The sequence below is a fragment of the Rhodamnia argentea genome, chromosome 4 (assembly GCF_020921035.1).
Source record: "Rhodamnia argentea isolate NSW1041297 chromosome 4, ASM2092103v1, whole genome shotgun sequence".
NCBI classification, from domain to species: Eukaryota; Viridiplantae; Streptophyta; class Magnoliopsida; order Myrtales; family Myrtaceae; genus Rhodamnia; species Rhodamnia argentea.
In genome coordinates this window covers 3487004-3510133 of record NC_063153.1, presented here as the reverse complement: position 1 = coordinate 3510133, position 23130 = coordinate 3487004, and the positions used below count along the sequence as shown (strand labels likewise).

The 23130-nt window shown below is 40.4% G+C and overlaps 1 protein-coding gene across 1 annotated transcript in view; it reads left to right on the top strand.

Moving 5' to 3' along the window:
• Window positions 1-1890: 1890 nt before the first annotated feature.
• LOC125314746 (serine carboxypeptidase-like 18) overlaps window positions 1891-23130 on the top strand; it is an 80520-nt gene continuing 59280 nt past the window's right edge. Inside the window, exons 1-5 of the mRNA XM_048277706.1 lie at window positions 1891-2009; window positions 9849-9994; window positions 12450-12524; window positions 12605-12729; window positions 13953-14008. Coding sequence (XP_048133663.1) covers window positions 1891-2009; window positions 9849-9994; window positions 12450-12524; window positions 12605-12729; window positions 13953-14008 — 521 coding nt within the window. The remainder of the gene's footprint in view (window positions 2010-9848; window positions 9995-12449; window positions 12525-12604; window positions 12730-13952; window positions 14009-23130) is intronic.

The following is a 23130-nucleotide window of genomic DNA, read 5'->3' as shown; positions in this document are numbered from 1 at the left end:
CCGGACATTTGCCTCAATTGACAGAGGACATTTTGATCTTTTCATAGCTCGGGCTCGGTCATGGTTAGGCTCGAGTACGTGATTTTCGAAGGTACTATGCGACGGCCGGAGTAACAAAGCCTAATCTATTTTGACCAACGTCTCGAAAATAATCCAACTATTAACACCTAAATCCTCAAAGTTCAATATTATGCAACAAGCGGGAATTCACGGTTGGATCTAAACCGAGTCTAGTTATCTTACGGATGTGGAAATTCCAGGGCATCACAAGTTTTGTCATGATATATCCATGGCATTACATTACATTACATTTGAGATAGTGAATGAAAGGATGAACGCATAAGATGCCAGGATGAGAGATGCCTAGGATGCCTTGTGGGAGTTGGTGAAAGAGAATGAATACCTCCGATGTGTGTATTCGGAGATGACTCGTGCCTTGCGAATATAGGGATGTATGTATATCTATGGACATGGTGATCCGCAGAAGTCCGGAGAGTATACAGGAATGCTTGAGAACATGGTGACCCCATAGATTTAGGGTGTGCACTAGAAATGACCCACACGAGCCGATTAGCAAATCGGCGGTGACTTTAGATGGGTGTGAAATTTTTTAGGCCGTAACTAACAAGACGACAGGCATAGCATAACTAGTTGGCATTTATGAATGGAAAACATCATTGAGATGTGATAAGTGATGATGGATGATTTGATTGACATATTAGACATTAATGAGTTCATTATGACGCCATTTGGATTGGCAAGTTGTGGCAACGAACTCGAGTCGTTCGTTGTGCTATAGTGTATCGATCATTGATTTTGTCCATGATGGCATTGGGGAAATGCCGAGTGGTCTTTGACGTGCTAGTTGTGACTTGGTGGTGCTGTAGTGTGTCGATGGAGTACGCCGAAGATGATAGTCGAAAGGGGAACAGTTATGTTTTTGTGTAGTTTCCCAGCTGTTATTATTTTTTGAAATGATTAATATACATATAACATTGTGTGTGTATGTGTGTGTATGTAAGTATTTTCACAATTTGATGAATGATCTTATTGATAACGTGAAATAGGTAGTGAACTTGTTGAAGCCATACCCTTTAGGCATGCTTATCCTTAAATGAACTTGTATGATGGCTTGATGTTTGTTTCGTCTTCCGCATGTGCTAATATATAAATAATATCATATTAAATAAAAGACAAGCCAGTAGGTGGCACCCTATGACGTCACAACAAAATAGTGAGACCAATTGTAAGTGTACATTTTCCAAGGGACCCATAAAATCTTAATTTGGAATTTATCACATTACTTATATGTGTCAAAAATGCTTAACTTATTTTCTTTTTTTTTAATAAATTACCTATATATATGTGTACTCCATTTGTTTCGTGAAAAAAGAATATTTTGGAAAAAAAATTCCAAAAATTGATCACTTGTTTTCTTTAAAATAATTAATTAATCAAAAATATTTTTCTTATCGACAATAATTTATGTCTAACTATTTTCGTGGGATAAAAAAAAAAATTCATACCTTCATTTTTGTGAGGTATATAAGTAATTATTTTTAGGTAAATATTTTTCAAATCATATATTTTTCTTGGAACGAATGGAAACTTGTTTCAACTTGTCAAATTATTCGATAAATCAATTCAATAGACAGTGACCGGTGCTTCCATATCCCTAATATGTTAGTGCTCAAATGAGTCCACTAGCCAAAATAGAAAAGTCCAAATGGCCCCTTTTTTGGCGGGGGCACGAGGAGCCTTGAACTGTTTAAAAGGCCATGGATGGACAGCTTAAAAGACCTTGACGCACATATACACCCTAAAAGTCCACATAGAGGAAGGAGACATCTCCCACAAATTTGCCCATTTTCTTCGTTGGACGAGCTAAGGATGTTGCATCTCCTACTTCCATTGCTGCTGTTCATCTCTAACATTGTACAATCACATTCAGCCATCATTGAGAGCCTGCTAGGTTTCCTCGGAGATCTTCCCTTGAAACTGGAAACCAGGTCGATCTGTATTATTAGTGTTGGAGTACGAAGCCCATTTTATCTAAACATTCAATTTGTGGAAGCATGCCCAATGGATCGCTTGAATCATTGATCGAAGTGGATATATCACAAGGACATACCTTAATTGTCACATATTAAGTGCCTCTATGCGATCTCGGTAGTTCCTTTGTGTTGAATGCCAATCAATAGTGAGTTGGGAGAAAGCGTACATCGTTTTTTGTCTTCTTGAAAGCGACAGACTAAACATGAGGAGAGAGAATAGCAGTTTTTTACGTCATTTGAAGAAACGTGACTTATCACGTTTCAAATAGCAGATAACTACTAGTGGCCAGGTGATTGCTTTCATGGGCGCACACCGTAAGTCCCGCGCACCAATATCTCCTACTCGCCCATATAGGGCAAATAGTTCCCACATGCCCACGAAGGACCAACAACTCTCACTTGTTCACAGAGGACCAAACACAAACAAATTTTATCTTCGCAAAGTTCATATTGGCAAATAACCCATGCGACTAATATATGCTGAGAGCTCATTGTCATACATCCATTGGGAGTATATGACATCTCAAAATAGACATATTCAAGGATAGATTTTCGTATGCTATACCTTAGATTGATCAGTCACATATATATTCTTCTCTCTTTATCTCATTTAAGTATGATATGTTATATTCACAGTTATGATCACACTAAATAATCATAACTGATCGGTCCGTGAATATAATCCATAATGTGACTTAAAAACTCCAAATTAATCTTCCTCCTCCATTATACCTCTCAATCTCGGTTCAACTCGCTTTTCTAGAAGTGTCCCTTTAGATCGAATCAATTTCATGACCATAGGCAACACTCTAAGATACTGAACATTAAAAAGAAATCTAAAAAATAATGAAGAGTCATGAGGGTATGAAAATGAGGGATTCTTATCCTCGAGAGTCTCACACGATTTAGAAAAATTGAGATCTAAACTTTTGCCTACTCTCATTGGTCAATTCATGCATATGTAATATGAAATACGTATTATGGTATTTTCTCCTTCTCCATGGAGCGTATGTCTTTCTATTTTAATATCGTACGGATGATAACTTAGACATACTCAATATCTAACTCGAGTTCACGTAACAACTCCGGCCAAGAGTTTCCATCAGAACTCCCATCCGACAATAAAGATAGATAAAGTGAAATATGTGAGTTATTTCACTTGCGAACTTTAGGAATAATAAGTCCTCATCTTAACATTCTGTTGAGGCGGCTTAAGTACTTTAAGCTTGAGCTCTCAATTATCAACTAGAAAATAAGCTTAAAATTGTCTCATCTCTATTCAACACGCAATAAATAGAGACGATTACCCATGCGAGTGGGCTAATCTCTAATATGTCCAACATACCTTCTCAATATAATGCACAAAGCATTAATATGCATAAATATTAGATAGACTTATAGACATCCATATTGATAAACAACATCATCAACTATAAATATTCAGGAAAAATACAAATATTCAATACATCAACCTCTACGCAGTCCTAGAGTCTTTACATGACTTACGAAAACATCTCTAGGAAACAGCTTTGTCATAGGATTTGCTAACATTCTATGTGTAAATATATATAGTAGCTTCACATCCTTTCGTGCTACCATATCCTTAACATAATTATACTTAATGTCTATGTGTTTGACCTTACTGTGGAATTTAGGATCCTTAATGTGAGTTATTGCTGCCTAACTATCACAATAAACTTTTACAGGATTTGCAATATTTCTAGTGGCACTTAAATGATCCAAAATCTTCTAAGCCAAACACACTTTTGTATAGTCGTTGATAATGCTACAAACTCGGCTTCCATGGTGGACAAGGCTATACACTATTGTTTCTTACTATTCCACGATATATGCCATTATTTAGTAAGAATAAATTTCCAGAAGTGGATTTCCTCTCATCCAAATCTCATCCCTAGTTAGTATCAGTATAGCCCTCAAGGTGTATATCACTCCCTTGATATGTCAGCAAATAATCATCGATTGCTTTTAGATACCTCGGGTTTCTCTTAATAGCAATCCAATGTGCTTGACCTAGATTAGATTGGTATCTACTCATTAGTCCTACTACATAACAAATATCGTGTCCGGTACATATCATAAGGTATATGAGACTTCCAACAAGACTGGTATATGGAACGTTTTTCATTTGCTCTTGCTCATGTAGAGTTTTAGGACACATTCTACGACTCAATCCTCTACCTTTTGCAATAGGAGTATCAATGGGTTTACAATCTTGTACACGAAATCGTTCAAGAACTTTATTAATGTACATTTCTTGTGAAAGAAACAACAACTTTTTCGAACGATCTCTCGAAATCTTAACTTCGAGAATGTATGTAGTTTCACCCATATTTTTCATTTGAAAATTAGAAGATAGCCAACTTTTGATTGTTTTGACAAGCTCCGTATTGCTTCCGGCAATCACTAGATCATCAACATATAATGATAAAATTATAAAATGACTTTTGGATCTTTTGATATACATGCAATTATCTTCATTAATCATGTCAAAATCATATGTCACTATGGCGTTATGGAAGCGTATATACCATTCCCTTGAAGACTGCTTAAGGCCGTATATAGATCTCAAAAGTCGACATACTTTTTGTTCTTGGCCTTTGGCAATAAAACCAATAGGTTGCTCCATATAAATTTCCTCTTCTAATCCTCCATTGAGAAAAACAGTCTTCACATCCATTTGATATAACTCTAGATCCAAACTGGTCACTATTGCCGAGATGGCACGAATCGAAGTAAATCTAACCACAAGGGAAAAAATTTCCTTATAATCAATTCCCTCCCGTTGGTTGTATCCTTTCCCAACAAGGTGAGCTTTATATCTCTCAATTGAGCCATCAGCTCTACGATTTATTTTGAGGACCCATTTATTCCCAATAGCCTTACGTCCTTTTAGGAGATCAACCAAATCCCAAACTTGATTGGACTCCATTGACTTCATTTCGTTTTTCATCGCATCCATCCATTTTTCCTTATTAGGACGAGTTAGAGCCTCATTTACATTCCTTGGCTCATCCTCCTTAGTGGGGCTATCATGAAAGCTTCCCCTTCAATCTCAAAGGGTCATCGGGGAATGCTTTTACGACAAGTTCGTCATGGAGAAGATTGTACCCCAGGTATTTCATTCTCCATTACGCTCCACTCGGAACAAATAATAGTATCGTTTCATCGAGTGGTTGTAATTGAAATTGGCTTGTACTCAACTCCCCACTTCTTACATTGCTCCCACTTGGATCATTATATCCAACTATCTCATTATCCTAATCTAAGGTGTCAAATAGGGAATAGTCTTTACCTATTTCGCCCTTTTTTGGAAATTCATTCTCTATGAATATGACTTCTCGTGATTCAAATTCAGTCACACTTCCACTTTCTTGCTCCCCAATGAACACATACCCTTTTGAGTGTTCCGAGTATCTCACGAAGACACTATTTTTGCCTTTTAGTCCTAGTTTTCTATATTTATGAGTGGACTCATGAGTATAGGCAGCATAATCCCAAGGTTTAAGAAAGCTAAAATCAAGTTTTCGGCCTGTCCACAATTCATATGGAGTGGAAGGGACTGGTTTGGAAGGCGCACGATGTCAATAAGGCATCACCCCAAAAGGCGATCGATAAATTAGCTTGCATCATCATAGACCTAACCATTTCAAGTAAGGTTCTATTTCTTCTCTCAGCTACTCCATTTTGTTGAGGAGTATATGAGATGGATAACTGTCTATCTATACCCTTTTCATCACATAAATCTCTAAACCGAGCAGATAGATACTCTCCACCTCAATCGGATCTCAAAGATTTTATTTTCTTGTCTAACTAATTTTCCACTAAGGTCATAAATTTCTTGAAGCAACTCAATGCTTCCGATTTATGAGAAATCAAATAGACATATCTAAATTGAGTATAATCATCAATAAATGTGATGAAATAAATAGTATCATGCCTTACTTTCACATTCATTAGACCACATATGTTTGTATAGATTAGTTGCAAAGAAAATTCAGCTCTCGTGCCCTTTCCAAATGACTTTCGAGTAGTTTTCCCAGCTAGGCAATGTTCACAAACAGGCAAATTGACATTTTCAATATTGCCTAATAAGCCATCTTTAGCTAATCTATTCATTCCCTATTGGCTAATACGACCAAGCCTAGCATGCCAAATATTCACATCATTTTCACTAGAATTGAAAGATGCAAATAGGGAATAACAAATACTCACGTTAGTATTTTCCACATCCAACACAATAAAGCCATCTACAAAATAACTCGAACCATAAAAAGTTATACCTAGCAACAAAAATGTACACCATTGTTATGGAAATTCATGCTAAAATCGAGTTTAACTAACATTAACACGTAAACAAGATTTCGATGAATCTCTGGAGCGTACGGGACATCATGCGGGAATAAAGTGCGTCCACCACGCATGATGAGTTAGCAGGTGCCAATTCCTTTAATTTTCACTCTGGAATTATTTCCTACATAGATCCATCTCACTCCACTTGGAATTCGTCGAAATTCCACAAAAGTCCTATCTCTATCTACATGGTCTATAGCGCTTAAGTCTATAGTCCACAAATGATGAGATTCAGTTAAAAATACAGAACTTGATGCAAAACTAACACTTTTAAGTGTATAAAGGGTTTGTACATTCTTTGGCTCGCCACGATCACGAATGACATGACCCGTCTTGCTACTGTTGTAACATGTCATCCTTGAAATGTTTTTCTTCACGGGATGCTTCCCTTTTTCATGTTTCTCAAACTTCGGTTTCTTGCCAGATGGTTCCGCTCCTTTACCTGTCTTCTTCATGAACCCGCCAGGATACTTGTGCTTGGAGCTCGAAGCTCAATGTGAGCTAGAGCTAGCAAATTATACATCAGATTGTATTTTAGCTACCGGAAGGTGGTCCTCCTCCAGCTCCAAGTGACGCATAGCATCCTCGAAGGTCTTGACATTCTCGGTATGAGTCGGGTTAACTTTAATGTGCTCCCGGTTATGGGGTAAAGAGCAGATCACTGCTTGCACATGTTGTTCATTAGATAGTATGTAACCAGCATCCTTCAACTCACTAATCATGTTTGACATTTTTCTCAAATACTACTTCATATTATGCCCATGTGGCATCTTATATGTGTTAAATCTAATTGTAAGCAGTATCGGCTTAGTGACGAAAGTCTGTCCAAATCTAGGCTTTAAGGCGTCCCACATATCTTTCGCATTCTCATGCTGCCCGAACTCTTGCATGATATCATTGTCCGTGCTGCTCAACAACGTAATGCGAGCAATTGAGTTCTTTTTCTTCCAAGCAACTAACACTTCCTTATCTCTCCTATGTAGTGCAGTAGTTCCATCAATCATGATTAAGTTAAGAGCTTCCAAGGCCTCTAACTCTTCCAACACATACTGGATTTTTATATTCCAGATCTCATAATTTTCATCATTTAACTTCTCGCCCTTATTGAGCTCATCTACGATGTTCTTTGAAACCGTTGCCATTGTATCTGAATATAAGGTAATTTAGACATTTTTCACGAATCATTAAGTCTATTTGGATGCAACAAATGCATCATATTTATGTATTTTAATTGTATTAACATACGGTCTCACAACAAACCCTATAATTAACAGTTCACTAAATTCCTCATCATTTTCTGGGAATTCTAATTTGAAACTAATATCAATACAATTATTCCATTTGTGTTCATGCAAAGTTACTAAAACTCATGAACACTCTCACACAAAAAATATATATATGCAGAGAAGATATTGCATTGAATAATCATATTCCATATTCCAAAACAGAATATCCAACAAATATAATATTCTCAAAGAACATTAATTCAACGACAAAAATTTCAAAAAAGTATCTCCTAGACATATTATGGAATGAGACTAACATAGGAACAAACTCATATGTAATAACAAGTTTTGATCCATTTTCCGGTTTCAACTTCGACCCATGTTATTTTGCTCCTACAAGGAAATGATGCTTCAAGATCTCGAAAGGGATGTTCTATTATATTGGGAACCCATATCGGTGCCCTCGGATAACCCTTCTGAGGACCTTTGTTGATACGCTAAGGCGTATACTGTTTGTGCAAAGATCTGTTCATCCCGAGCGATGATGTCTTCGCCACCCCGTTCCTCATGTATTCGTGCAAGAAATGTAACACGAAATTCTTGTATGTGTCGTGCTCAATTATTGCACGAGTGAGCAATTCATGCCATTCCTCGGGCATAGAGTTCCTTAGTACATAAAAGGCATCTATAGATGATACTTCATGTCCTTCCCATATGATCTATTGGAGCATGTTGTTGACCCTCTTTACATGGGTTATAATGTCACATACATTATCCCATCTATAATGGCTCAATTGCTCAACCTTTTCATTCGGGGCTTGTCCTTGCTCATCTGTTCTTGGCCTTCTAGGCATTATTGTACTTCGCCTCACCTATGTAGTCACGGGGCTTGGTCATGATGACATTAGTCATGCAAGAAGTGCATAATAAAGTGGATTACAAAAAATCATCAATCATGTAATTATTACAAACATATTGCAACCAAGAACATGCAAAATCAAGTATTAAACAAACCCCTATAGGTTGACCAAACCCTCCTCTCTTTTTTTTGTCAAGGGTCAACGGTCAACGACAAGTCAACGGTCGGGCAACGAGTCAATGGTCAAACTCGGGTCATGGCACGGACCGAGCGGGTCGGGGTAAACCCGACCCGCCGATGTCGGCTTGACGTCGCCCAAAGGGCAACAGCTCACATGCGTCACGCGCACTAACGTCCGCATGACGTCGGCCACGTGGGTGGCAATTCACCCACGTGTAGAGCATGTGGTGCGTAGGTGGCGCGTAGGTGGCAACCATAAGCGCGTATTGGAGCGTGAGCCGCCATTTGTCCTCCTCCGACGTCCATACACCCACCAAAATTCTCGTCTTGTTGATACGATTCTGATGGTATATATAAACCTAATTTTTTTTCAACTAAAAGTGACGAAAGATCAACGAAATGTCGCGGCCTCGAGGGACTCCACACCGTCGCGGCGTGTAACCTATTTGTGACGGCTGCCGGCGTTGCCTCGCGACGTACGACCACTTGAAAAGATCATCTCGGTAAGCCCGTTCCGTTAATATATCTAGAAACCATTTTTGATGAATATAACTCAAACAATTACACACAAACAGTAACATCACAATTATGGCTAAAATCATTCAATAATACGAAATCATCAGGAAAAACAATCAAGAAAGAAGTAATCATGCTCTAATACCAATGTTGGAATACGAAGCCCATTCTATCTAAACATTCAATTCACGAAAACATGCCCAATGGATCACTTGAATCACTGATTGAAGCCGGTATATCACGGGACATACCTTAATTGTCACAGATTAAGTGCTTCTTTGCGATCTTGGAAGTTCCTTCGTGTTGAATGCCAATCCACAGTGAGTTGGGAGAGAGCGTATGTCATTTTTTGTCTTCTTGAAAGCGACGGACTAAATAGGAGGAGAGAGAGCGATAGTTTTTTACGTCATTTGAAGAAACGTGACTTATCATGTTTCAAATAGCAGATAACTACTAGTGGGCGGGTGATTGCCTGCATTGGCACACACCGTAAGTCCCAAGCACCAACAATTGACTTATGAGCAATTGCAGCGTAGCAAATGACTTGACTTGCTAATTTCTTTCTTTATTCTCAACAGCTATATACATGTGTTTTCCCTTCTTGATATTTGCTTGAACGGTGGTGAAACAAAAGTGGTGCAGATACGTAGGGGCAGGAGAGTTGGAGGAAGTGCAGCTATTTTACTACTTCTTAGAGTCCGAAAGGAGCCCCGAGGATGACCCTTTGTTGCTTTGGCTCACCGGTAGTCCCGGTTGCTCCGCTTTGTCCGGCCTCCTCTTCCAAATAGGTCCATTTCTTGTCATCGTTGCCATCGTCGTCATCTTCTTCTTTCTTCTGCTTCCTTGTGCCATTATGTTTCTGGTGACACGGAGCTTTCTTAGGCTTCTTTATTCTCTGTTTTCTCGAAGATTATTTAGAATATAATATGTTATACAGTACACAAATGATTAATAAGCATTGTGGTTGAACCGAACTTCCCACGAATTTATGATAAGATATTAGTGAGCTCATAGCAACTTTTTACGATATGATGTATGTATTTATCAATTTAAATAAAAAACAATATCAAATATTTATCCGATATCTGCTGCAAAAAAATCTCAAAGCAAATGATGTATCTACAAAAATATAGTACCCGAGTAAACATTCCTTATGCAAACAGTAATCAAATGTTAAATACTAAGAGTCCCATTGTCTCTTCTCTAATTTTTCTCCCCTTCTTTTTGCCAGGATTCCCTACCGAAATCCCTGTCGGAAAAGTATATATGCGTATATACAATATGCTATTGAACCAAGCATGCACATGTCCACGATAAATTAAATCACGTGCAATTAAGTCATAAAACTTTTAAAAAGTGCAACTAAGTCCTAAAATTTGTTAAAATGTGCAGTCAAATACTAAAACTTGTCAGATTTGTGAAATCATATCTTTCCTTTGATTACATATTTTGAAAGTTTTAGGACTCGATTGCACTTTCGTGACAGGTTTTAGGACTTGATTGTACTTTTTGAAAGTTTTAAGACTCAATTGCACTTTCATGAGAAATTTGAAGACTTCCAGTACACTCATTCCTAAAAAAATTACAACCTCGAACCTGCTTAGTGGCTCGGAAGCAACTAAGCATACAAGTCCTTCTTTGTCGATAATATTTAGGCATCAATGCTAAACTTATATTGTACTAGCGATAAAATAATAGTTGCGCTCCATTGAAAATAAGAGGATTTTCAATTACAAAAGGGTCCTATTTCATTCCAGCACTTACAAGTTGGTCCCATCTCAACCAAAACGACATATTTTTTTTCTGGGTGCGCTACTCTATTCCATTAAAGAAAAACGGTGAAATTTGGTCTGAGAAGTATATAAAAATGCTGGTAGGACGATGTTGGCCACCAAACCGTATTATTCTAGTATTCTTGTTGGCGTTAGGTAAATAAAAGAGGATTGGTTTTTTATTTTTTATTCTTTTCTAAAATAGAAGATTGGTTGAGAAAACGTACGATTGATGTTGTCTTGTCGCTTCTCGTTTTCCCTTGGCAGAAGATAGAGAATCAATCTCAAAATCCCATCTTTTCTCTCGACGAGAACCAAGGCGCTTACTTTAGTGCTAAATTATTTTCAAACCACTTAAGAGCCAATTTTTTTAAATGATTATATGAGTGCCAACTCCAATTTGCTTAGCTGGAAATCGGCTTAAGTACACTCCAAGTGCCATAAGTTGTGTACGGCGCTCATTTTAGTGCCAAAACTTTCAAATTGATCACTTTAGTGCTAAGTTTTTATAACTTCGATCACTTCAGTACTAATTTCTTTTAAAAATGATCACTTTCGTGCCAGAGCTAACGTGGCTTGCCGAAAATTCGACACGTGGTATTTTTTATAAAATTTGAGATCACGTGGCTCGGTCAATTTGACACTAAAGTGATCATTTTTTTTTAAATATTGGCACTTAAATGATCGTTTTTAAAAAAAGTTGGCACTTAAGTGATCATTTTGAAAGTTTTGGCACTCAAGTGATCATTTTGAAAGTTTTGGCAATCAAGTGATCGAAGTTACAAAAACTTAGCACTAAAGTGATCGATTTGAAAGTTTTGGCACTAAAGTGAGCGCCGTACACAACTTATAGCACTTGGGGTATACTTAAGCCGCTGGAAATCCTATGTGACATTTTTTTTAATTAATAACTTCAAGCTTTGTGGCTCGTCGGAGATTGCAATCAGCAATAAAAGCGATAAAAATTAAAAATATATTGAAAAAATTAAAAAAATTAGAAAAATTAGCTAAAAAGAAAAAGAAAGGACTTGCAGTGGGGAGGGCTTGCACAATCCTATTCTTTAGCGGGGATTTATCATTTTCAATGGTCCAAATTTAGTATAGCATATATATGTCTAACATTCACAACAAAACTTCTTGCTCTTAGACCAACTCTATTCTTTATTCGTGTTGCACCTACACGTCACACTTTCGCTTTATCTATACATATCCTAGTACTGGCGTAAATCGTGCCGCGCTTATGTATTGTTGTTGTGTGTGCAACGTGATTTTAGTTGGCATGTAATAGCAGTGCAAAGTTAAATTGGAAAACAGTTTTCTTGGGACTTTCGTTTGGGAAAGAGTTTGCGCGCGAGATTTATTATGGAGGAAGGCCCCATATCAACTAAATATCCATAGAACGGTCCGAAGATAAAACCTTTTAAATGGTTTCGATCACCGATGATGTTGATATTTCTATGTTTTTGCACAGGTCTGTTGCGGTTTGATTATTCAAATTCCAGCGGAAATAAACCGTTATTGAAATTAAATCTCTATTCTTGGACGAAGGTGAATTGCCTTTATTTTTTTGAGGTTTAATATTGTTTACTTTATCAACATCAAAAGTTGTCCCTTTTTTCCTACAACAAATAGCCAACATTATATTTTTGGATGCACTCGTGGGTACGGAATTTTCATACGCAACGACGGGGAGAGCATACAATAGTAGTGACACTTCCTCGCTAGCACAAATGTATGAGTTCTTAAGAAAGGTAATAATTTTAATTAGGGTTAATATCAATAAAAATTACAAATTGGTACCCGACATATTTGTCCTAAACTATTTACATCTCGCCAAAATTCTCAAATTAGTACCCCGTCACCTATTTGCACAAAACTAATTTTTAGCTCATGAAAACTCTCAAACTAGTATATCATGACATATTTACCCCTAATTAATTTTTGTTCACGAAAATTCCAAAATTGGTATACCTAACCCAAATCTACCCTCTTCAATATCCCATTAAAATGCATACATGCCTGCACACGTGGCAAACGACTACAAGACGAATCCAACATGGAGAATGGCAGATTTGATGTAGAGAATCTCTATGTAGTTGACACGCATGCATTTTGACGACCTATTGGATGGATTGCAAGTGGAAAAATTACCAAAAAGTTCTCAACTTATTGTACGACGTCCAATTCATCATAAACCTTTCAGTTGTGATTAATTTCATTCTAAACAATTTAACAATTTGCTAATGTAGTCCTCGCTAAATTTGGCTAGATATCGCTAATGTGGAAGCCATCTGTCTTATGTGGCATGTCCAATACTGATGTTATGACTTTGTTTTATTAATTATTTCTTTAATTTTCTTTTTGTTTTCTTTTTTTCCTTTCATTTCTTTTTTTTGACGGATGATAGGTGAGAGCCAGTGAGGACCATGCTCGCCGGCCGCAGGCAAGAGTCACCCTCATCGGCAATAGGCAAGCCTAGGGGAGGATGTTGAGGCCCTCTTTGGTGCTCACCCTCTCTAGATGCTTCTACGAACTCAACATGATGCCTAGGAGACTATCACCCTCTCTAGCTCTGGTGAGGTCAAGGGTCACGAGGGGCGCCCTCACCTAAGTGACTATCGCTCTTGCTGGCTACCCCTCGCCTAGGCTCACCTCCGGCCTAGGAGAGTGACCCTTGCTTGTAGTCGGTGAGCATGACCCTCCCTTGTATGGCCACTCCCTTGTTTGGCCACTCGCTTGTGCAACCATAGGAAAACAAGAAAATAAAGGGAAACAAAAGGAAAGTAAGAAAAGAAAAGAAAATAATTTAAAAATAATTAAATTATGATACTAGTTTGAGATTTTTTGTGGTATATAAATTCTTTCAATAAAAATGAACAGTATGTCACATCCGAATAACTATATGACCCTAAGGTAATTACCATGCTAATTATCTATACAATTCCTCATTTGTTTTCGCTTTTTTCTGATGCAGTGGCTTTTGGCTCACCCCAAATCCCTCGCAAATCCGTTTTACATCACCGGTGATTCTTATTTGTTGACACCCGATTTTTAATCAATTTTCTTTTAGTTTTATTTTCTAAAAATTCTCAAAAATTCACAAAAAATCAAAAATTAAAAATATCAACATTGAAAGCCTTGGCCAAGCATAAGGAACCAATTTTGAACAAAAAATAATTTTTCATATTTTTCACATTTTTTAATATTTTTGAAAAATAGGAAAATATTAGAAAATTCATAAAAAATACTTTTCGAGGTCGCAAAAATATAGGAAAATGTCCAATAGTTTTCTTTTTATTCCCTTTTCATATTGACCTCAAGTAAAATTGAAAATTAAATCCAATTTTAGGTGTTTCTTCATAATGCCTAGGGTTGAATTTGCACAAAAAATACCAATTGAGTCTTTTTATTTGCAATTTTTGCACATTTTAGGTCTAGACATTCAATTGCAATCCTTTCAAACTTCAATTTGATCAATTGCACCCTCAATTGCACGAATTGCACGAATTGGGCGAAATTTCTAAGAATCTTGCAATTTAGTCCCTCAATTTCTGAAATTACTTTCAATTGAGGGACCTTCGTAGCGAAATTGGACCGTCCCCCTATGTTTTCATGATTTCCAAATCGATTGGCATAGGTCTCATGGCCCAATTTGATCAAATTGACATCCAATTGAACTTTTCCCCAAATTGGGAATTTTGAAAAATTTGGGGCTTTCATAGAAATTAAAGTGAACTTTTGGGCAAAAACACTTTTTTATATAATATTCAGGCCCTAAAGTCCAATTTTGAGGTTTAATTGCAAAAATTCCCCACCAATTTTGATTAATTTCAAAAATTTTACAAAGTACACTGTCTGAACCGGTTTAGACCGATCTGACCACCGGTCGGACCGGTCCAAACAGTGTCGTCTTCCCCAATTCATGCGCGCGAATTGCAGGTTTGAGAGTTGGATTTCAATGGCCAAATTGAAGGTCAATTCGTGTATAATTGAGCTAATTGGTGTGGGGGTTTCCATGTGCAGGTCATGCTCCGTCGATTGCCACCGGCGGCACGGCCAATGGCCGCCGGAGCACGGGGAAATTGCAGGTCAAAGCTCCGGTGGTGCAGAAAGTCAACATATTCAAGAACGTGAGCAATTAGCGCTCGTTTTGTGTTCAACGGAGGTTCGACGGACTTGGACGGAATCCTAATGATTCCGTCACCGTCCGGCGAGCCAAAAATCATGTGATTGCACGTGAAAACCTCTCGGCCAGCTCACACCCGACGCGCCAAAATTCGAAAACCAAGTATAAAAGGCCGAAGAAGATTCTCGATGGAGGGGGGTTTCATTCCGCTCGCTCACACACCAGAATAGAGAGAGAAAGAGAGAGAGGAAGAGAGAGAAGCTCTCGCGCGAGGCTTAAGCTCGAGTTGCGGACGGAGAATCAGCAACTTCGCCGCCGCTGATCCAAGCCAAATCAAGCCACCGGATCGTCACCGGAAGTCTGCCCGAGCAAGGAGGAGTCGATCGCACCAGCTCAATTGCCTTCGAACCTCTTAGATTGGTAAGTCGAGCTTTACATCCTCCTACCGTACACGCATGGCATCTTACTTCTGCGAGCATGATTTCTTCAATTAATGTGGGCGATTTCATCTTTGTACATCACTAATCACGTTCGCATATCATTTTTGCATTGATTTCTCCCTAATCGCCCGAGTCGAACCTTCCACTCACGCCGGTTTGGCCAAACATTGGCCAGGCCATTCCAGCCACTGCGAGCTCAATCGGAGCTCAAGGTAAGTCTTCTAAACCTCCTATGATGCTCTCGTATGTATTAATTGCTTTGGTTTGTCCTTGATCCGCTTGATTGAACTTCAAGTTGATGCTCTGTGCATAGTTCATAACTCGAGATTAGCTCGGTGAAATCGTTCGATTTTTGGATATGTTAAAGTAGAGGTTGAAACGAGTCGATAGGAGTTGGTTTCGTGAGTTTTAGTCGAAGGTTTCGCCGTTAGATCGTCGCCGGAGGCTCTCGGCCGTTCGTCTACGTCGTCGCGAGGTAGACGACGATGTTGACGTGTCTTGGTCAAGTGGTCAACGAGCTGAGTTGTCGCGTTCTAATAGGGCCAGTGGAGCCCGAGTTAGCTCATCCGTTGGCGCAAGCGAGCCGACTTGGCTCGGATCTAATGGTTGAGATAATTAGGTAGATTTGATTCTCGGCCGTTGGATCGTATTTTTGTATTTTCAGATATTAGGTTATTAGATAGAAAATAGAAAAAATCAAATGCTACGTTGTTTTAGTTGGTAGTACACGACGTCCTTTAGGGTATATAGAGTAGAAGCGGCGTCGTTTTAGGCTTTAGAGGGAATGAACGGTCCAGATTGGTTCTTAGTTTTAATCGCAGCTGTCCATCTTTTTAATTCATACGGTGCCGTTTAGGCTTATGTGAGGTGAACGGCTTGGATCAAGTCCAAGGCTAATCGTGGCCGTCCATTCAGCAACTAGAAGCGGCGTTGTTTAGAATACATACTCGGATGCGTCATCGTTTAGGCTTTAATAGGGGCGAGCGGCTCGGATCGAGTCTTAGTTTAGATTGTGGCCGTCCATTCAACATTTAGATGCGGCGTCGTTTTATAAAGCGAAACCGGCACGGCGTCGTTTTTTCTAGTAAGGGACAAACGGCCGAGATCGATTCTAGGACTAATCTCGCTCGTCCATTTCTTTTTTATATATTTGAATATTAGGAATTTGTTTTTTTGGGAAAATAAAAAAAATCAAATAAAAGAGGTGCGACGTCGTTTTTGTGTTGAGCGAGTCGGGGGCGGTCTGGACCGGTTTGACCGGCCGTTGACCGGTTTGACCCGATCCGGAATATTAATAAAAAAATAAATAAAAATTTACAAAAAATCCAAAAATTCATAGAAAATTCATAAAAATTCCCAGATTTTCCCAGAAAAATTTCTAAAAAATTTCTAGATCGATTTGGGACTCTTATAGTCTAGATTGAGAATTTTCGAGGTTTCGAGGGTCGATCCGCATCGATTCGAAAAATTCTCAATCTTTTTAGAAAATAAATAAAAAAATCCAAAAAAAATTAGAAAAATTAGAAAAATTCAAGAAAATCACAAAAAATAGGAAATTGCCACATTCATCTGGCCAAATCGTAATTTTGTGATTTTTGGGTCCCGAACCCCCAAAAATGACCATTCTACCCTTCCCGGGCCTTTCGCCCCAAATTTTCCCGAACCACCCCGAAACTCAAATTCAACTTTTACGTGGGTCGATAGGGCCGTGCTAGACACATGTACATGATTGATTTTTTGAATTGACCGAGATTATTTTGATTGCGCACATTAATTTTCCGATTGTGACTTCGTTAGGGTAGAAAAATCCCGCCCGCACGACACCCTATATTGATAGAGCCTACCTCACCCAAAATTTTATCTGCATGAATTCGTAGGTTAGAAAATCACTCGACATCGGTAACCGAAAGGGCGTCAATGTAAATCTTGGCGTAACCAAGTCCCCGAACCCAAATCTCTGGTTCTCGTAGAACCGAATGGTTTCTCCCGACCGTTCGGTAGGGTTTTTCGATCATAACCTCCAATAAATTTATCGGTGGCGACTCCAAAATATATGTACACTATGCACATGCCACCCGACCACGAGTAAGGTCGATCTCGATAAATTTTTCTCTACATCGCGATTCGAGTAATGGGTCTTGGGAGAGACCCGCGATCCAAAAATCCCGCTAACAATCGAGGTTTTGAAAAGGATCGGCTCGTTAACCCCGCTCGCCTTGGGAACCTCTCGAAGAAGTTTTCCGGAGGGTCGCGACAGACCGGCGACTCCATTGGGGATGGAATGGTTGCTAAACCATTAAGAGGACTTAAGCCGATAAAAATGTTGAATGTTTTCTAACCCCATTTTCTACAGATGCTCTTGAAGGTGAGGTACGTCCGCCAACAAAAGTGTTAAATGTTGATGCAAATGGGAGTTATAAGGGGTGGCGTCTTTGCTAACCTTTTTGATGCGGATATGGTGTTTCGGGTGGTGTGTTTATTTGTGCACATATTGAAGCGGTGTTTTGAATATAAATTGCTGTGCATGTCTTGCATATTTTGAGGATCACGACGCTGCACACACAAGCGCCTAAACCCGAGCCGCGAATCACCCTTATAGGTCGCCATAGATAGGGATTGGTATGCAAAGCTCCCGTGTTTGATTGCACTTGGGTTGACCATATTTAATCCCGCTCGCTATGCGAGATTGATGATCCTACCCACTTATTGTGACATTCCGAATTCCGACCCCATTTCGAAGTTATGAATGAAATGAGTATCGATGTATTCTAGTAACCTCACTCAGAATTGATCACTCTTGAGATAACTGACCAAAGGGGAATGGCTAAATAGGATAGTGCGCAGACCATAAAGGACTCGACCGCGGATCGGTATCCCGACCATAAGGGTCGCCGAGGGTACATTCTAGGTCATTGCGGGCCGATCCAGGGTTGACGTCAGAACTATTTGCTAGCGTCGTGCAATTGGTTCGCAGGTGATCCGCTACGCCAAAGCATGATTTGTGAATAACCCTGAACCGATTCCCGACAATCGCGTCCCGTCAAGATTGACCGTTTCCCTCGCGATTACATGACAACCAGGGTCGCCGTGGTCCGAATTCTTAAAACGTGGTAACTAAAATCACGGGTCGATACGCGTAGCTCCCGAAAGCCGCCCGTCGGTTCGAGGTGCACCGAAAATGCGATCGGCCGATTTTGAGCGCGAAGCGGACTTCGAAATTGACGGCCGGGTATTCGAGAATTCCAATACAAATAAACTTGGATGTCGCCTTGCAAATGTTATTAAGGATATTTGGAAGCCATATAAGTTGGAAAAATGAGGATCGGATTTGCGGAACAAAAAAATCCATTCCGGTCCCGAATTCGTTCAGCCCTTGAGCGACCGCGAAGGAATTTCGGTCAACCCTTGTACCGCACCCATCAGCCCCTAAATCCCCATGTGGATAATGGAGGGACATGACACTTGAAGGGATCAAGTCCCCATGCAAGTCAAACCCCAAAAACCCCACCACCTACTCTACTATTCATGTCCTACACCAACCCCACTATCTCCCACCCATCAAGTCACTCACTCAATCACTCAAACTCACCCTCTCCCTCTCTTACTCTTGGCTGATCACTCACCCTCTCTCTCACTCCCTCATTTCTTCATTTTGAGCTCAACTCTCTCCCAAGAACTCTCTCTTTTCCTCTCTTGGCCGAGCACCCCTTCGGCCTCCTCACACCGCCGGTCCAAGGAGGAGCTCCACCACGCCACCGCCACTTCATCTTCCTTTCTTGGCTGTGAGTTGTTGCCGCCGCCGTGCCGTCCGTTTTTCTCTCTCTCGGCGCCGAACAAACCCTAGGGTTTCACCGCCGGTTTTGCTCATCCAACTTCAAGGTCGAATCTGATCGTGCGCGAAGGAAACGCTTTCGCCGGGTTTTTCTTCATCAAAAAGCAAGGGTAAGTGTTTCCTAACCCTTCCTAGAGCCCTAGGTTACTAAGAGACACTTGGGTTTGGCTAGATGGTGTGCTAAATGCTTGGGATAGTGAGAAATGCTAGAGAGGACCAATCTGGAAATTTCTGTGCAATTGGTATCAATGCTGGTCCTAGGATGTTTATGTGATCATATGGGTGGACATGAATGACTTGATGTGTGGATAGCACGTGGTTTAAGAGTAGACCATGGTTGGGGGCGATCGGGACCTAAAATAACTCAATTGGAGCAATTGTGCACTAAAACGGTTAGTGGGTGCTAAACGTTGTAATTCGGATGTGGGGCACTTGAAAGGTGTTTTAGAATGACTTTTACATGCCTTGGCATGTGTGAAGCCTCTTGGGATTAAGTGTGTGGCTTTGTAAGAGAAAACGTGGAATTCGCTCGAATGGGACCGTTGGTATCAAAAGTAGTAATTCTGAATTGGGGGTGCTTTAAATGCATTTTATGTGATATTGTGATGTCTTGGCTAGTGTGAGACCCCTTGTAATTGCATGATTGGCCTTGTGAGGCGATACGTGGCAATAGGCCCGATTCGAGCTCGTGATGGTATTGACATGCTAAATAGCCCAAGTAATTGTGGAATTGCAATATTGTGATGTTAGGGCATGAGGCCCTTTGTGTATGACCTATACATGAGATTACAAAGTCGTGTTCAATTGAGGCGTCCGAGGCCGTATAGTATGCCGTGTTCGCCCAATTGTCCGAGACTTAATCCGGTCGTGTTCCTAAGTGTCCGAGACCGTTAAATAAATGGGGCGTATTCCTAAGTGTCCGAGACCCCATGGGGCGTATTCCTAAGTGTCCGAGACCCCGGTGTGCACACAAAAATATCTCGTATTTATACGTACAATGCCGTGTTCCTAAGAGTCCGAGGCTTGTACTTGATATATGAGATTATGATACTAAATTATGGAGGTGGTATGTGAGCCCTATGGCGAGGATCGACTTGTGTGATTTGGCATGTTCGGGTGGTTCTCGTACATGATTGCTTTATTCGTGCACTTTGAATTGACCACTGTCTGCTTTGTTTGGATTGGATTGTTTGCATGCCGAGTTTTGTCCGGAGGTACTAGGACCTTAGGATAGGTTAGGCTTCGCTTACGAGATGTCGATCTCACCCCTCCGTGGGACCAACATTTTCAGACCCTCGACCACGATCACCGCGATGCCGCTACTTTTTGGACTACCGACTCGGTTTGAGCCCGTGATTACCGAGTATAGAGTGGGACCGGATCGGACGTATTATCGGGAGGGTTAGCACCTTGTGGATCGACGACGCGATAGGATACTTGACCCCTTATTCCTTCCTCTCTTGGACTTATAAGGATGGGGACTATTTATCCGGACCTTTGAGGGAGGAGGTGATTCCCGAGCACGTCTTGGATGCCGCCGGACCTAGACTCCCGATAGCTTCACCTTCGAGACTCCCCGTCCTTGGACCCGTAGTTGGACCGATCCCCGAGCCTCGTTCCGAACGTAGTTCATGTCGTGGATCCAGCACATGACCGGGAGATGGAGGAACCCGAAGAGGAGTCCGAACCAAGAAGAGCCGATACCCGAGGAGGCGTCGATCTAGAGGAGGACCTGGAAGATGTGCCGGAGGAGGAGCCATGGGAGGAGCCTGAGCGGGCGTTTAGTGGAGCCATCGTGACGAGTTTCTCCCCGAGTACGCTCCCCGCCGAGTTTACTTCGATGATGACGCCCGACCCTTAGGTGTGTAGAGGTCCTTATCCCTACTTTTGGACCCTCGTGTGTCGACGAGTGGTTATGTTTAGGGAGTTTCCTTTTGTGTCCCCGTGCCGTATCCTTGAGTCGTAGTCATTTTATTTCTGGCGGTCCGTATGAACCTTGAACTTATCGGGCTATGTTATATGTATTTTGGTGTTATGTTCTAAGGTCATTCTATATTCATTGTCGGGTTTTGTTTTCATTGCTTCCGCTTGCATTTGCATCTCGCGTGTTTTACGTCCGTTTGCGATCCCGGTGAGTTGCGAGATTTCTTCGACAACGAGGGATGTTGGCGCGCTTGGAGGACACGGGGCGTGACATCCTCCTACCGTACACGCATGGCATCTTACTTCAGCGAGCATGATTTCTTCAATTAATGTGGGCGATTTCATCTTTGTACATCACTAATCACGTTCGCATATCATTTTTGCATTGATTTCTCCCTAATCGCCCGAGTCGAACCTTCCACTCACGCCGGTTTGGCCAAACATTGGCCAGGCCATTCCAGCCATTGCGAGCTCAATCGGAGCTCAAGGTAAGTCTTCTAAACCTCCTATGATGCTCTCGTATGTATTAATTGCTTTGGTTTGTCCTTGATCTGCTTGATTGAACTTCAAGTTGATGCTCTGTGCATAGTTCATAACTCGAGATTAGCTCGGTGAAATCGTTCGATTTTTGGATATGTTAAAGTAGAGGTTGAAACGAGTCGATAGGAGTTGGTTTCGTGAGTTTTAGTCGAAGGTTTCGCCGTTAGATCGTCGCCGGAGGCTCTCAGCCGTTCGTCTACGTCGTCGCGAGGTAGACGACGATGTTGACGTGTCTTGGTCAAGTGGTCAACGAGCTGAGTTGTCGCGTTCTAATAGGGCCAGCTGGAGCCCGGTTAGCTCATCCGTTGGCGCAAGCGAGCCGACTTGGCTCGGATCTAATGGTTGAGATAATTAGGTAGATTTGATTCTCAGCCGTTGGATCGTATTTTTGTATTTTCAGATATTAGGTTATTAGATAGAAAATAGAAAAAATCAAATGCTACGTTGTTTTAGTTGGTAGTACACGACGTCCTTTAGGGTATATAGAGTAGAAGCGGCGTCGTTTTAGGCTTTAGAGGGAATGAACGGTCCAGATTGGTTCTTAGTTTTAATCGCAGCTGTCCATCTTTTTAATTCATACGGTGCCGTTTAGGCTTATGTGAGGTGAACGGCTTGGATCAAGTCCAAGGCTAATCGTGGCCGTCCATTCAGCAACTAGAAGCGGCGTTGTTTAGAATACATACTCGGATGCGTCATCGTTTAGGCTTTAATAGGGGCGAGCGGCTCGGATCGAGTCTTAGTTTAGATTGTGGCCGTCCATTCAACATTTAGATGCGGCGTCGTTTTATAAAGCGAAACCGGCACGGCGTCGTTTTTTCTAGTAAGGGACAAACGGCCGAGATCGATTCTAGGACTAATCTCGATCGTCCATTTCTTTTTTATATATTCGAATATTAGGAATTTGTTTTTTTGGAAAATAAAAAAAAATCAAATAAAAGAGGTGCGACGTCGTTTTCGTGTTGAGCGAGTCGGGGGCGGTCTGGACCGGTTTGACCGGCCGTTGACCGGTTTGACCCGATCCGGAATATTAATAAAAAAATAAATAAAAATTTACAAAAAATCCAAAAATTCATAGAAAATTCATAAAAATTCCCAGATTTTCCCAGAAAATTTCTAAAAAATTTCTAGATCGATTTGGGACTCTTATAGTCTAGATTGAGAATTTTCGAGGTTTCGAGGGTCGATCCGCATCGATTCGAAAAATTCTCAATCTTTTTAGAAAATAAATAAAAAAATCCAAAAAAAATTAGAAAAATTAGAAAAATTCAAGAAAATCACAAAAAATAGGAAA